The following is a 15420-nucleotide window of genomic DNA, read 5'->3' as shown; positions in this document are numbered from 1 at the left end:
CAGAAAACACTAGAAAATATAAGGGCAAATGGAAACTAATATGGTGTCCATAGAACATTGAGCAGTTAGCTGACTATCTCCCCTCTCTAAAATCACAAGTCTTACAATGAAACATAACAGTAAAAATGCACACTAATTATGAGCAGCAAAAAACCTACCCCTCTTAAACAGTGAAAAAGTGAAAAAGTCACTCTCTAGACACAGCTCTTGTCAGTAAGACGTGCTTGCTAAGTTGGACTGGATTTTCACTATGCTTCTAGGGAGTCTGCTGCAGAGGCAAGCCTCCTCTCCTGTCCAGGAAGCCCAGCTGTCCACACAGCCTGCTGGAGGGAATACCACCTCTCAGTTGCATCTGGTACCTTGTAGGTGGAGTCACTGACCAGAAACCACAAGGCTACCTTAGGAGCCTTAGCAGATGTGGTGCTCACATATATCACAAAAGTTACTGAGTATCTCTTACCAAAATGATCAACTTTTATTAAAACTAAGAAAGAAGATTCCATAGAGTGTATGGATTTAAACAGACAGTATAATCAGCTTACAAAAGCAGCTGTCTCCAAAGACAGACTAGAATAAATTAAAATAAATTAAAATAAAGTAGAAAGTCACAGGAGACCATGATGATTTACAGAAATGTATCATCTTATATTGTACTATAGTGATCCCAGTGAACAGGAGTCCAGTGGCTCACATGGACTCCAGCTTTGCCCTTATCCATATGGCCTATATGAGCAAACCCACTCCTTGCTCAGACAAAGATTAAGATAAAAATTATACTCATACTCCATTCTCTTCTAAACCAAATTCTTCCCTGTGTGATGCATAATGGCAGTGCAGTACATCACCCCACTCCATCCAAACACAGGGTGAAATCCCGTCCTTGTGGACACCCATAGAGAATTTACCAGTGATTTTAGTAGATCTAGTTTGTGATCCCCCACACCAAGTGCCTTCATTTCTCTATTTTTACTATTCCCCCAATTTTCTCCTAAATGGAAATTCTGTATCTGTCTCATATGTAAAAGTGAACGCAGACGCAATACAATGACACTGAGGTCTGCTAGACAAAGAAACCTCTGAAGTAAAAACCAATGAAAACTTGTTACTTCAGTAAGTTTAATTCTTATAGTTCCAAGGTTTCACACTCTGCACATTAGATTTTAAATGCAATTGCAATCCAGTTGTAGGTAAGCATATATCTGGTGTAAAGTTTACAAATACAATTATTCAATAATCGAGCTGTCTTTGAGATGTAAACAAGGTACTCCTTTTGACAAAGGTTGTCATAGGAAATGGTACACTTGAAAATTGCTTTAAACTTCAGTAGTTTTGAAAACAGAGTTTATGAATAGCACTCTCATACTCTCCCAAATTCTATTAGAAGAATGCCTCTCATAAGAAGCCTTCACAAAACATCCATATTTGTTTTTCTTGCATGCAGTGAACAACAGAGGAGCAGTTAACCAAACTTATATTTAAGTTATCAGAACTAGTTTGCAGCTTAAGAACATAAAAGTAGTTCTGAAAATAGACCACATACTTGTCTCAGAATTATTGCTATGGTCTGTCTTCAGATTGACGTGGATAGTGCTGCAACAGTTTATATTCAATTCACACTCCTGTGGCTATCTTTGGAAACACAAAACTGAAAGCTTTTGAAATAAAAGTCTAGATTCTGGGTGGTGCCATTGATAGCAGTACAAGCTCATGAACATCAGCTCTCTCAAGTGTCTCAAGTCCTCTGAGCTGCTTTAAGTTTTCAGTCCAAAAAGAGAAACCTTTTGATCAGAAACAGCCCCTTCATAATCTTATTGAAAACTGACAGCTAGAAAGAATTTCTGTGACCTGTTCTCCTTTTGTCCTTTACACTTATATCAAACAAAATTTTAGCATGGAAACTGCATATCTATTTGGACACTATCCACTTGAATTACAAGTGCAAATACTTACAGTACATCATTTAACACAAATTAATTTGTCCTTATACAAAACAAGTTCTATATTCTAATTCTAGTTTTCCTGAAGAGATTCTAACAGAAAAAAATGCCTTGCAAGTGAAGAATCAGCTATTACCATCAAATAGTGCATCAATATGTCTGTGTGATAGATTCACAGAAGCAATGCCTGAGGCATAAACCTCAAGCAAATTCCATAGAGGTAGCTGTGCTAGATAAACAAGCCGTGCATTGCAAAATTTGTGAGGAAAAGAAGTAAACACAATGAAGGTCTGGGAAATTCAGCCCTTATTTATACAGGCATACATTTTTCTACTGTTGGATTGGATGCTAATTTGATTTCCAGATGTGTTACAATTTTCAGCTTTTTTTAATTCCACACCATCTTGAATTGCCACATTTTAATTCATTTATGTGCCCAAAGCCAAACGCAAGTTGTATTTGCTATCACAGCTGTAATGTAACTCAGAATGTCAGGCTGTTTTTATCTGATGGTGTGTACTGAGCACATTTTTTTTTTAATCCTCAGGTCTGAAGTCTGAACAGAAACCTGTAACAGATATGAATACAGACTTTCTTAAAGTCAGGATTCACTGTAGCTCTTTTCCCTGATAGGATTTTCTAGCATATTTATAATCAGCAATTCATCAACCTCCTTTCAGACTTTTGTTCACAAACATGCCCAAATATCAGCCTATTTAACCTTAGTTATTGTGTTACAATTGTGAACAGTGTTTTCTCATATAGTTCACTACTTTCAGTGTTACAAAAATATTTCAGATGTTATAGTGAAATAGAAACTAATAATATCTACAGATGAGCTATCCAAACATAACAGAAGTTTGACACGTCTATTAAAAAATTCACATGAACAATTTATTGCTTAAATTATCAAATATATTTTTGCTCACGCATGCACTTTTTTAAAAAACAATTTTAGTTATACTTCTCAATTCCAAATAAAATAAATCCAGTTTTCCTTGAAATCTTAAGTACAAATCATCTTCAAACAAATAATTAACTAAGGCCAGAAATTATATTAATCAGTGCATGTCCTAGATATCGCTACATATATAACTGTAACACTTTCTTAGGTGTTTCAGAAAGAAGTTTCATGGCTTAACAAAAAATTATATTACTCCAGCTAACCACTGCACTTGGAGAATAATATATTTGTTTCTCAAAACACAGGTTTTTAATAGAAATTCTGTGTTTCACAATATTATCATGTTATAGCCAGGTGATGAACCAGTGAATGCAGCTTAGTCAAATTGGATATCGTACATTTGGAAATACTGTCACCCATTGCCTCTTAAGAATTCCAATGCTTGTAAAGGCAAAGTTCCAATAAGATGGTGAATAATATTACTGTAAAGCCCTATGGCAGTGTAGTTTTGTGAAGGGTGATTGAACTAATTTTCCTAATGAAGATATAGGAGATAGAGTTCTGGATATTTTGGTCTCTTGCTCCCATACCAAATATCTTACATTAAAAATTGTTTACTAGACGTATCTGTGAACCTTAGCTGATAAGTTCCCTTGTTAAGCCCCCATTATTTTGCTGTGTGGTGCCCACAGAGTGTGATGAGTGTTTTAGAAAATCTACAACTGAAAGAAACCAGAAATATATTCCATTTTTGTAACTTCTCCCTCTCCTTTTTGTCTAGGGCACCCTAATGCTCCATCACTTCTTAAAATTGAAAGGTCAACTTATTGTCCCACCAGACACAGCTCAATGGTACAGCACGTGGTTTCATGAAATGTGTGAAACATATATCCTCAATTTATCACCCATCTGACAAATAATGATGCTTTTGAGACTCTGTTAAACATAAGGGAATGACATTACTATAGTACAACCACTGAGACTGTAGAAAATACTGTATGGCAGTTTGAACCTGGTGGGTTCCATAAAGCATTTGCTTCACACAAATCAAAGTTGCACAGGTTTCCTTTCTGCTATTGAGCACTGTGGTAGCAACAGAAATGCACTTTGCCTTCTTTCAGTTCCCCTTACCACTGTTCACAGGAATGAATCTCACTAGCTTCTGTATTAAGAATCTGAGTAACTCATTGTGACAGCACTTCTTCCACAGACCTCATTCTGAAATGCCACACCAAAGCTTCATGTGGTATGACACGCAGCTACCTCTCCAGTTGAAAAATTAGCCTTAGAAAAATACATGTTGCTGTCAGTTCCTTGCTGACAAGATCCCTTCTGTACTTTCTATAAGAAATCAAGGTGTCAGCTTTGATCTAGAAAGGCCTAAGTCTCATTCATTTGATGAATTGATGTATGGATTTTCCACTTGATGTAATGCTGCTGAAACTGAGAGCAACTGCAGAGTTTCAGCAATCCGTGTTCAGACATGGATCTCATAAGACAGTGTAGAGTCCTATATCCTGAATCACAATTTTACCTGTGAGCCTACAGTATCAGTTATTTGTCAACAGGTAGAACACAAAGAAAAACGCAGCTTTTCTTGTATATTTGCCTTAACTATAGGGTAAGTTTGCATGACAGAAGCATGAGAAAGGAACTCTCTTTGTAGATAAATGTTCAAAAGATATCTTTATGTTACATAGTATTTTGTGGACTCCAGAGACTTTTGTGTTTAGAGGAGACTAAACACAAAATAATAATTTACAATTCCAATTAAATCTTAAAACACCTTTTCAGTAGATAGTGTTAAGCTAGGACTCTTTCAATCTTTGCCTCCCAATCATAACTAAAAACAGCACATTGCCTTATTTATTCTTCAGTAATTTCTTAAAAATTACAAGGAAAGACATGCCCAAGAAGCTGAAAATTATTAAACATCAATAAATAAAAGAGGTGCTAGTTATACCAAAGAAACCACATGCACACAATTTTGCTCCTTTTTTTTTTTTTCTTTTTTTTTTTTTTTTGCTTATTCTGCTAGTACTCTCCCAAGAACCAACAGGAAATGCTTTGACCAGCCCAAAGAGAGCCTCACAAGATTCACTCATCAACACTAAAGGACTAAAGTTAATGCATTGAATAATGTAAGACAAAGGATCTGCCTGGCATCTCTGAAGAGTGTGCCTATTATTAAACGAAACGTTCAATACCCTAAACAATTACAAGAGTAAAATAAGTGGCCTCATCAGCTTTCAGAAACAACTATTCTCAAGCACTTCAGATATTTCTGTTTTCAAAGGTAAAACCAATGAAAAGATAAAGCTGCAAACTAGCACATCCTGCAATGAAGTATATTTTATCGGACCCAGGAATTTTAGCCAAATATGCAGTCAAATATGCTGCAAATATGGAGCAGCGCAGTCATCCTGTAGTGCATAACACATGTAAGCCATTTCTTGTGGAAGAAAACAGTCCAATACTTAACTCCCATCAAGTTTATTTAGTTTTACCATCTCTTGAAAACTGTATATTTCATCATAAATATCACAACTTTTGAGCTAAGGTTATAGGTACACTGTTCCCTTGATAAAGACATACTCAAAGAGCTTGGAAGATTGTCTACTTCTGTTTGCTCTTATGGATACCAGGATGTTCATCAGCAGGATCCACTTCAACTGTTTGCTTTACTACATTTCCTTTATCACACTAGCTGATCCTTTTTCTGTGATTCACCACACCTTGATCATAAGTTACTCCATTTAACTCAACTGTGAATTATGACTGGAGGTTTTGGTTTTGATTTCAGCCACAAAAGTGATGTTGTGCTTGACAATTTGTTCAGGCTCATTGGAAGTCCTATTCTGATGCTGTACATGATCCATACATTCCTGAGTAATAATGAATTTCATGTGTGTGCAGATTTGTGTGTGTGTGAGTACACAGACACAAAGGAGGTAATATTTTCTAAGATTAAAAGATTCACTCATTTGGAGTCATTCAAAAAAGAAATACATGCTGGAAATCTGTGGTAGCTTTGAAAACCTCAGCAGACTGTGTGGATAAATACCATAGTTCAATCAGACATAAATCAATCAATTAGTTTTTGATGAAACTTGCATTGAACAACCAGTATCAATCAGAGACACCTGTACCCCATCATAATCGAGATACATCCTCAAACCTACAATCTCAACCAGAAACATGAGAACATAGCCAAGAGAAAAAGCATTGAAATAAGTATACTAAAAAGAGTTTAGCAGAAAATTTAAATCAGTGGAAAGTACAGCAGTTCTCAAAACCCTGGGAACTTACCAGGCTACTAGCTTGAGAGAAGTCCAGCTCTATATCTAACAAGGTCTCTTTCTGTTCAGTACATTTGTTTGTTTATTCAGCATATTGAGCAGGGGATAAAGAGCAGATTTTCATGAAACCGACAGCAACAGCTTGCTTTGTTTAGGATCATCCATTGTTGAACCATTTTTCACTGCAGCCAAAGGGCCTGTTTGAACTTCCAGACTGTTCATCACACATAATTTGGACTATTTAACATTATGTCAAGAAAATTGCTCAGTGCTTCCCATCATGGGAACCTATGAGATCTCTATATCCTTGAACTAATTTTACTTAAAGTATTCCATTGAATAGCATGACTGTCTCACTATAATCAGTTCCGCAGTAATGTAATAATCTCAAAATTGCTGTGGGGAGTACAAGGCATCTCAGTTGCTTGCTGTAACATTCTAAGTTAGCGTATTACTGAAAGATGTTCAGGAGGAACAATTCATTTTAGTTAAATGCTGTCAGGGTATCCATCCTTTCTATTTCTACAGCTAAATTAAAACTAACATCATAGTTCTCCTTTTGAAATCCAAATGCATATATTTTGAGGTGGGAAAGGATAATTAAATTTGATGTGGTAGTCCTACAGATGCAGTTTTGCATTTTATAATAATTTAATTTATTTGAATAAAATTTCATGTTTTATTTAGAAAAGAAAAACTGGTTTGGCTCAAGGCATGCCATTGTATCAGAACAATTCCTTTTTGTCACTGAAACTTCACAGACAGTTGCTTCTTCTTTTCCTAAGCAAAAAGTTAATCCTGCTGTTTTACTATTTACAGCCAAACTTTAACTATTTTATTTAGAAATATTTTGACTAGGCATGCAGCAACTTACAGCAAATCTCATAGATTAATTTCAAAGCATTATTTTTTTTAATATTCTACTAATAATAGCGATAATGATAATCCATTATGGTGAATAGATGACGCAGATGCCTGAAATTGTATATTTGGTATAATTTACCCCATCGCCTCTTGTCAGGAACTAAATCAAACTTCAAATGAAATGAAAAAAATTACCCTAATAAAAAGGTTGTAGTAAATTTGGGATAGTTAAGTCAGTTATTCCCCATGGAATAGACAAAAATATGAAGTCTTCTAAGTTTGCGACTACTCTGTAAAAAATCAACAAACTAAAATTTTATCTTAAGGTCAAAAGATTTTTATTTTCAACCGCAGATAAGGAAAAAAAGTTGGGCAAAAAGTTGAAAGCATAACTTCTGCTCAATCAATATACTCTCAAATGTTGAAATCATAAGACAGCACAGTTTTCAACTGAATGTCAGATGCTTCATTTTGATGTAGTTGTTTTCAGTAATGATCCAAAGCAGAACATGGAACAATCCAGAGAGATTATCACCTAATCTGCTCTTTTAACATATATAAAAAATCAAAATGTAAGTAAAACAAGCACTGAATAATTAAAGAAATGCATAACAGTAAGGGCCTGATTTAATTTGCATAATTTTTTGCTTAATAGTGCCTAATTAAGACATCAGTTTAAAAAAAAATCCAACAGAACTCTGAGATTTTCCACACTGAATTAACACTAAGGACTTTTAATGGGTGTCTTAATTAGACTTTGTTATTCATGGAAATTTTGCACAAATTAAAATCAGGTCCTGCATGCAATATTCCCAGCTGAGTCTCAGAGAAAATGCTACAATTTTGGATTGAAACAATTTTAATCCATGCGCAGATAGCAATTTAAATTCTGAAGTCAACATACTTCACATTCAGTTTTTTGGTTTAATTTGCAGTAATATTGTACCCACATGGTTAGGATTTCTTTCTTCAAAGTAGATTTTGATATTATGGACCCACCTTTTTTTTCCTCTTTTTTTAAAAATTAATTAAATATATAGAAAGTCATGCAGCTGGACCAGGAAATTAGCCCATGGGGACAATAGCCACCACAACCTTCTGCGCAATCCAAAGGGTACATATCTGTTATTCAACAGAGAAAGTTTGATTTAGTCTTAAGTTCCACTGCTGCTGTAACCAAAACGAATGCTGCAAGGCCTGTTATTATTGGTGAAAAACAAAACAATCTAAGCCCAAAACTAAATACTGTCATAGCAACCCCTTCATCCCTGTTAAGAAAGTCCTTCCAAAGGAACCTAACTCTTAGGAGAAGGAAAACCTGGCCACTGCCTCTTCAGTTTACACATCCAAGGCTCTTCCAAAAAGCATGCCAAAGCACAAGCAAGAGGGCTCCACAAAAGCGTTTCAGAAAAGGCATCAAAAATTAACAGCCTGAAAAGCAAACATTACATTACACTGACATTGGACATATTCCAGGCATTGACAGACCAAGTCTCAACTGCAGTTTATCCTGTAGTGCATATCACATGGTAATGCGGTGTGCTGATGTTATCATGGAGAGCAGTTTTGCACACAGTCCTTCACAAATTACTTCACTAATGAAAAACACATTAATTTGCAATATCAGACACAACTTTGAACCTGTGCAGTTGCCAGGAACACATCTGCTACAGCATGTTCTCTACAAAAAGAAATAAAAATAAAATTTGTACATCTGTGCTGGGCCCACTATGCCCAGAAATATTAGTGCCTATGGAACAGGGCAAGTACTAACCTGCAAGAGTTTATTTTTATTTTCATTTCCAGTCCATACCTGTCCATGCATGTGCTTGGACGTGTGTATGTATCGGCACACTCCTTGCAGTGGCAGCTTGCCCCTGGTGGCTCAACTTGCAAGAGGGCTGCAGGACGAGGACCTGCCCTGTTGCTGCTGCCAGGGCTTTCAATAAAGTATTTTTCTTATGCTTGACAGAGGAAAAGTATGTAAATATGATTAACCTGCACCTTTTATTCAACCGATGAACAGGATAAGTTGCATCACTCATACAGCAGCTCCAGATCTCTCTAAGACCAGAACCAGCAAGCCACCAGTCTAGATACCCTAGTAGACACATATTCCTCACAGGACCTGTTTTGGAGGGTTCACATAATTTTACAGTACCTGGCTAGTCTGCGGGCTGGACGGGTCATAAGAAGGTACATAATTCTTCAGAGTATCCTGAGGATTCAGGTGGGGAGGATATCTGATCGTTGGATGAGAGAAGTAGCTAGATGGGGCAGGAGGGAGAATAGCTTGTGCTGGAAATGGCAATGGTGAAGGTGGAGGAGGAGTTCTAGTTGAGATGACTGGAGAAGATAAAATAAAATTAAAATTACTTTGCATCTTGTTTCTTCTAAAATTCTTCACCTCTGTGTTACAGCAAGAAAGATAAAAAGTCAGTTATAAATCAATGTATTGTACTCCTGCTTTATGGCATTTTTACAGAAAAACCTTAAAAGTCCTGCCCTCACATTATCCCAGGAAATGTAATGTGCAACTGTTTCAAATTCATAAATAGTGCATGTTGGTTTGGTTTTGTGGGTTATGCCATCATAGTTTTTTCATTCTTTTTTTTTTAAACACGAGTTATTCTCCAGCATAAAAGATATTCCAATTACACAATTTTCCCATCTGAAGCCCAAAAAACCCAAATCAAAAACCCAAAACAGCACTCCAACACTGCAGAAAATCACTAAGCCCCAAGAAATGGGGATTCCTCACTGCATTGCACTCTACCTGCCTCATCTGGGGACAGGGCAATATCTACTCATCAATACTGCCACAAATATTTGCTGACCCTTATGAAAATTTTAGTGAACATTCAACTTCAGGGCCTGAGAAACCAATCCATCCAATAAATTATCTCTGACTAATAAAAAATTATCTACCCTACCCATTTTTATGCTTTTCTTTCTCTTTATTTCCAGCCCCTACAAAAACACAATTTTCTATGTAGAGACTGCATGCAGTGTCCAAACTGACAACATTTTCACAGTGCATAAAAGATACAGTTTGTCCTTCTGGTGCCCAGTTGTCAGTCTGGAAGTGTACAGCTTTCTTTTATCACACAGCGCAAGAACACACTTTCCACCCTTACTGCATACCTAGAGAGCACATATTTGGTGTATTAAAAAGGAGGTACTCATTTCAATGGAAATGGAGAAGAGACAAGGAGTTTCCATTTTCATTAGTGGAAAAATATTAAATCAGGTCTATAAAGCAATGTCCTTTATAAACTCTTCAGTGTTACTCTACTGTATCAGCACAAGCACACCAACACTGCCCTTCTGGACAACCTTTCACATCTCTGGGTTTATTCAGATTCATTTTTAAAGGACTTGCTGGTTTTACGGGCACTGCTCATTGGCATAATAGAAGAGGCCACAAAGACAAAGATGGGGTTTCCCAGAATGTAAATATTTCACCCACAATTAAGGTTATGATTGTCACTCAAGTATGTATATTTTAGTATATTTTAAAACTATACTCTAAATTAAATATAAAGAGATAAGTATAGGTTTTGTTTGGGGTTTATTTGGGGGGGGTGTTTTTGTGGGGTTGTTTTGTTTGTTTGTTTGTTTGTGATTTTTTGTTTGTGGGGTGGTTTGTTTTGTTTGTTTGTTGCTTGGCTGGGTTTTTTTGTTTGGTTGGGGTTTTTTTGGTAGCAGGTTCATTTTAATCATAGCCCCACCAAGTTCAGTTTAAATAAAATACTAGTTACTGCTCTGGCATGGCAGAGCTCTTCAAACAAACACAAATGAAGAGAAGTCTATCCCTTCCATTTCACCCATTTCTTATATGCTCTTATAGTGCTTGTGTATATGCTGGTAGTGGAAACCTCACAGTGACCAGAATGACTCCAGAACTATTCTGTAAATCAAAATAAGTGGATATTAAGGAGAAAATAGTCCTTTCACATGAATTTAAAGGGAGTCACTTGAAGACATGGAGGAAAAATAAAACAGAAACTTCTCAAAGCAAAACTGCATGTGAAAGAAAAGAACTAAGTTTTAAAATCTGTTTTACTCCTCTAGTCACTCAGCTCGGCTCAAGAAATTAAAGCTTTTATATGCAGTTTATAAGGAGTCATGATGAAATGCTGAGGGGACCCTTCTGAGGATTGTGTTCTCATCTGAAAACCAGGGTCAATCTCACCTATAGAATTAAACAGATCATGATGCTAGAATTTCCCTGTCATTACTGATAAACCTTCAAATGATATATATTCTGACCCATTCCACAAATCCTTACTTGAAGTGAATTTTTACTATGGACTTACTAACGATTTCAGAAAACAGGTGTTGGAAACTTCTTAATTAGGGCTCTTTAGACTGAGCATTCAAAAAAAGCACTGGTACTTATTTCATTGTGTCATATAATGAACATGGTTGTGACTTCTCTTGTGTATTAAATCCTATCTATTTTGGTATTTAAATACAATATAGTCATAGCAACAATAATAAAAATGGGATTTAGGTGAGAGGATGAAACACAGAAAGGATTTTTCCTCTGTTCATTTCTTCATGCATTGTACAGTTTATTTTATTCACTGGTTAATCCTAAATCCTTTTTAGTGACTTCCAACAGTCAGATTACCTAAACAGCTAAATGACCAATCCTGCAAGGATATCCCAACCTTTTCCATTTTTATTTTCATCAGTATTATAAATTGGATTAGGTCTCTAAGAAAGTCTGCAAAAATGCATCACAATCTGATTATAGGAAAGGAGAACAGAAGAAATGAATAGGGAGGTTTTTATTTCCTCCTCCATAACCCTCACCACTGTGTGCAACTCCTGGGATTCCTGGGTGATGATGTTGGGGAAAAGTGCTCAGTCTTGATGAAGAATCCTGGGGAGAAGTAGGACTAAACAAAGGCTTTTCAGGTTTCTTCATTGTAGGAGAAGACATGACTACAATAGAAAAACAATGTAACAGTGACATTAGCTTAGAAGCCTGTCTCAGGATATATAATTTTGTAGACTGAAGATATTTCTTTCTGCTGTTCTAACACAAATATCATATGATGATCCAACTCCCCTATGGTGAATAAACTAATTTTAAATTACTGCTTTCAAATTTGAGAATTAAAAATAATGTCTTAACGGGTCCTTGTCCTACAAAACAGAAACTGCATTCCTTTCATACCAGATAAGTCAAACAGTGAAGAAATTTATGTCTTCAGAATTTCCCTAGACAGTTCTCAGCCCCCCAGAACATCACCATCATCATCTGCTCCTTCAACAGCCATTTAATTTTTATTTCATTTTTGAATGGAACACCTATATTCAGGTGTGTAGGGCAATTGCTGTACACATGCCAGTTTATTATTTTAATATTTATTATTGCATTACTTCAAAACCTAAGCATTACTCTTCCCAAAACCATAGTGAAACAATGTACCCTCCCTAAGAACAAGAGATACTTTAACTTGTCTCATATTTTCCATGTCTCAAGGTGGTCATGTCACTTCTATTTTTGAGAAATAAATGAAATAAAAACATATCTTTAGAGTTCATTATGTGAAGATAACACACTAGTAGGGACAAATGTATGATTTTCACTGAGTTAAATGATGTCCCATAGAGCAAAAATACTGGATTTTTTCTGAAACTTTAAATTAATTGATCAATATTTGTTGGATTTTGCACCAAATTATTTCAAATTTAATTACAATATTTTAAAAAATAGACATCAATATTGTAATTGGTTCCATTTCAAATCAACAGACTAACTCGTGTTCAAAGCAGAGATAATTTCTTAGGCACTTTACTGGACAGGGGCCACATTGCAGTTGACTTACTTTCATGGACCATGCTATTTTTAAAAGGATTTTTGACCCATTTAATATTGGCACACTCTATTGTGCTAAGACAGACCTGCAAAATGTGAGTGTCTTATTGAGATCAAATTGGATCAATGCTTTCTGAACTGAACTTAGAGCAGGAAACATGAAACTGAGAGTCCGCTTCTTTATTCTGCCCCATCCTGCTGTCAAGCCCTGCACAGGCACTGGCACCAGACCCAGAGCAGAATTTGCCTGTGACCCTCCACCCTCCCCTGCAATTCCCACCCTCCATTTTGATCCTGACTACTACACCTGATGAATGCCTGAATACCCTGAAAAGTTAATATCTTCAACAATGCTGCTGAAAAAATGATTTATTTGTTTCAAAGTTTCAGGAAGGGATTCCAATCCTTATTACTTTGAGAATGAAAATAAAACAGACTTTCGGAAAAAAAAACCCTGAAATACCGATGAAAAGCAGAAAGATACCAAAAGCACTCAGACAAAGTCATTGTAAGGTCAAAATTAATCAGACACAGTGTCCTGTCCTGCTGAGAATGTTCTTCAAATGTGAAATTCTCAGTGTTGTTCCAAACCACTCCTGTTTGTATTCTCATATTATTTTGGAGATACAGCTCACAGACACCCAAACAAGTAGCATGTGATACATTTTAAAGCATCACATCAAAGTAAAAAAGGCTTATGCAAATAAAAATAGTTAGAATATCTCATCTTCCAAGGTAAATCTGCCTACATAGGAAGGCAGAAGAGCTGCTGTGAAACATAGCATATGTAGCCTGTTCATCAGCAGCTTGCACAAATGGTGCTCCAGATGTATAGCTGCTCAAGACAGCCCAAGGCAAAAATTTTGATCAATTCTAATGTGATAAAATGCTGCAGGGAAAGTGCAGAAACATGTTTACATCAGCCTTTAATTAAACTGTTGTTCACTTCCAAAGAACCTTAGGAAACACTAATGAGACATGAGTTTTGGCAATTTCCTCATCAAAGCAAAGACCTTCCTCCTCAATCTAAAGCAGCTTGCCATCCTGGCAGTTCCTGGATGAATGTCATCTTGGTAGACCACTTGGCAAGCCACCTGTAAGGAGAACTCAGCTGGAATCAAACAGTGACTCAGGGCAAGTTTAAATATCCACCTGCCTATTTCTGGACACCTGACCCGCTTTCTTGATCACCACCACAGCATAGCAGTTTCTCTTTCTTGCTTATGAGAGATGCTTATGAGAAGAGCTAGAAGAATCCAAAAACAAATAATATCTTTTAATCTTTTAATTCTAGAGCTCTCATTAATATATTTTCCACTGCTTGGTTTCACAAGCCTTTCTTTACAAGGTATACTCTTGCAAACAACAATCTGTAAAGATTTATTTACAGCTCACTAGTGTAGCATCACCTCCAGAGAAAGTAAGATAAACCCAAATCCAGCTTACAGTGTATATCACCATTATGAAGAACAATAAACTACGGAGTCCATAGCACCACTGTCAAGTTGTGAGGCATCCTTTCATTCTACAGTTTTATATGAACTGCTCTTTCCCAGAGGCAGTACTTGGGATGAATTCTGGTGGCAGGATACACTACATACATCACATCCAGCTTGGCCTCAGTCTTCACCTCATCTGATAGGTATACTTGCATGAAGCATGTGAAAACAGGCAAAATTCCAAATTCACTTTGAATGTCTGTATAATGACAAGAAATCCCACTGTGCTCAGGAGAATTTCCTTTGCTTTGCAACTGCACAAATGAACAAGGAGCAGAGGCACTTCGCACAGGCAGAGCCAGCTTCACCAATTTTCTAATGAGCTCAATATGATTTGCTTTAACATTATAAGCATTATGTATTTCTCAACTGTGCATTTTAATAAGGCACCTAACACTGAATACTGACAGCTGAGTGACTTTAAACCACAACCACCTCTCACTTATTGAAAAAAGGCTTTGTTATATCTGCCCTAAAAACTTGGCACTGGGGCTGGATGGAAATTAAGAATCACAAAATTCAAAATATTTTAATTCATTTATCTTCTCCACAAAAGATGAAAGGAGTGGGGACACATTTTTATACAGATATATGAAAAAAATAGGAAAGAAAGAGAGATGTGCCTGAACAGCTGGGTGTCTTGAGATCCTTGATGTCTGTAACAGAGAAAGACCGGTTTAGAGATCCTGTTCTGTATCAGAGACCAATCTTTGCAACTAGCAAATCCATGCCCTAATCCTTGACTTGTTGATGCCTCATTTCACTTCACTGTAAGTGTTATCCTGGACCAGAGATAAAGCCTCCTAAAAATGTATTTACTTCCACAAAAAATTATTGTAATTGAGGTTCTCTAGAATGAAAAATCAACAAAGTAAAGCAGAACAAAAAAATCATAGTCAATCCTGTGCTATGGATTTCTGAGTCATGTTTAGCAATTCTCAAGGTGAAGGCCTTTGTACTCACTTCTGAGAGAAACAACAGGTTGATGCTGTTGCATGCTTTCTGCTTAGCAGCTGAGAGTGTTCTAAACTTTAGGACTAGTGTCAAAGTTTGGAAAGAGTTGCTCACTTCATGTTTAAAAGAC

The 15420-nt window shown here is 36.3% G+C and overlaps 1 protein-coding gene across 6 annotated transcripts in view; it reads right to left on the bottom strand.

Annotated features, from left to right (window-relative positions):
• NFIB (nuclear factor I B) overlaps nt 1-15420 on the bottom strand; it is a 175915-nt gene that overhangs the window by 31482 nt on the left and 129013 nt on the right. For all 6 annotated transcript variants that reach the window (XM_066180828.1, XM_066180831.1, XM_066180829.1 and 3 more), the window contains exons 7-8: nt 11826-11957; nt 9166-9350 (exon numbers count right to left, since the gene is read on the bottom strand). In XM_066180828.1, the coding sequence (XP_066036925.1) occupies nt 9166-9350; nt 11826-11957 (317 nt within the window). The remainder of the gene's footprint in view (nt 1-9165; nt 9351-11825; nt 11958-15420) is intronic.

This window comes from Chamaea fasciata, unplaced genomic scaffold (assembly GCF_029207755.1).
Source record: "Chamaea fasciata isolate MVZ Bird 193981 ecotype frontalis unplaced genomic scaffold, bChaFas1.0.hap1 SCAF_4, whole genome shotgun sequence".
Lineage (NCBI taxonomy): Eukaryota > Metazoa > Chordata > Aves > Passeriformes > Sylviidae > Chamaea > Chamaea fasciata.
Note: the sequence above shows the minus strand (reverse complement) of the source record. Positions and strands in the feature narration are given on the sequence as shown.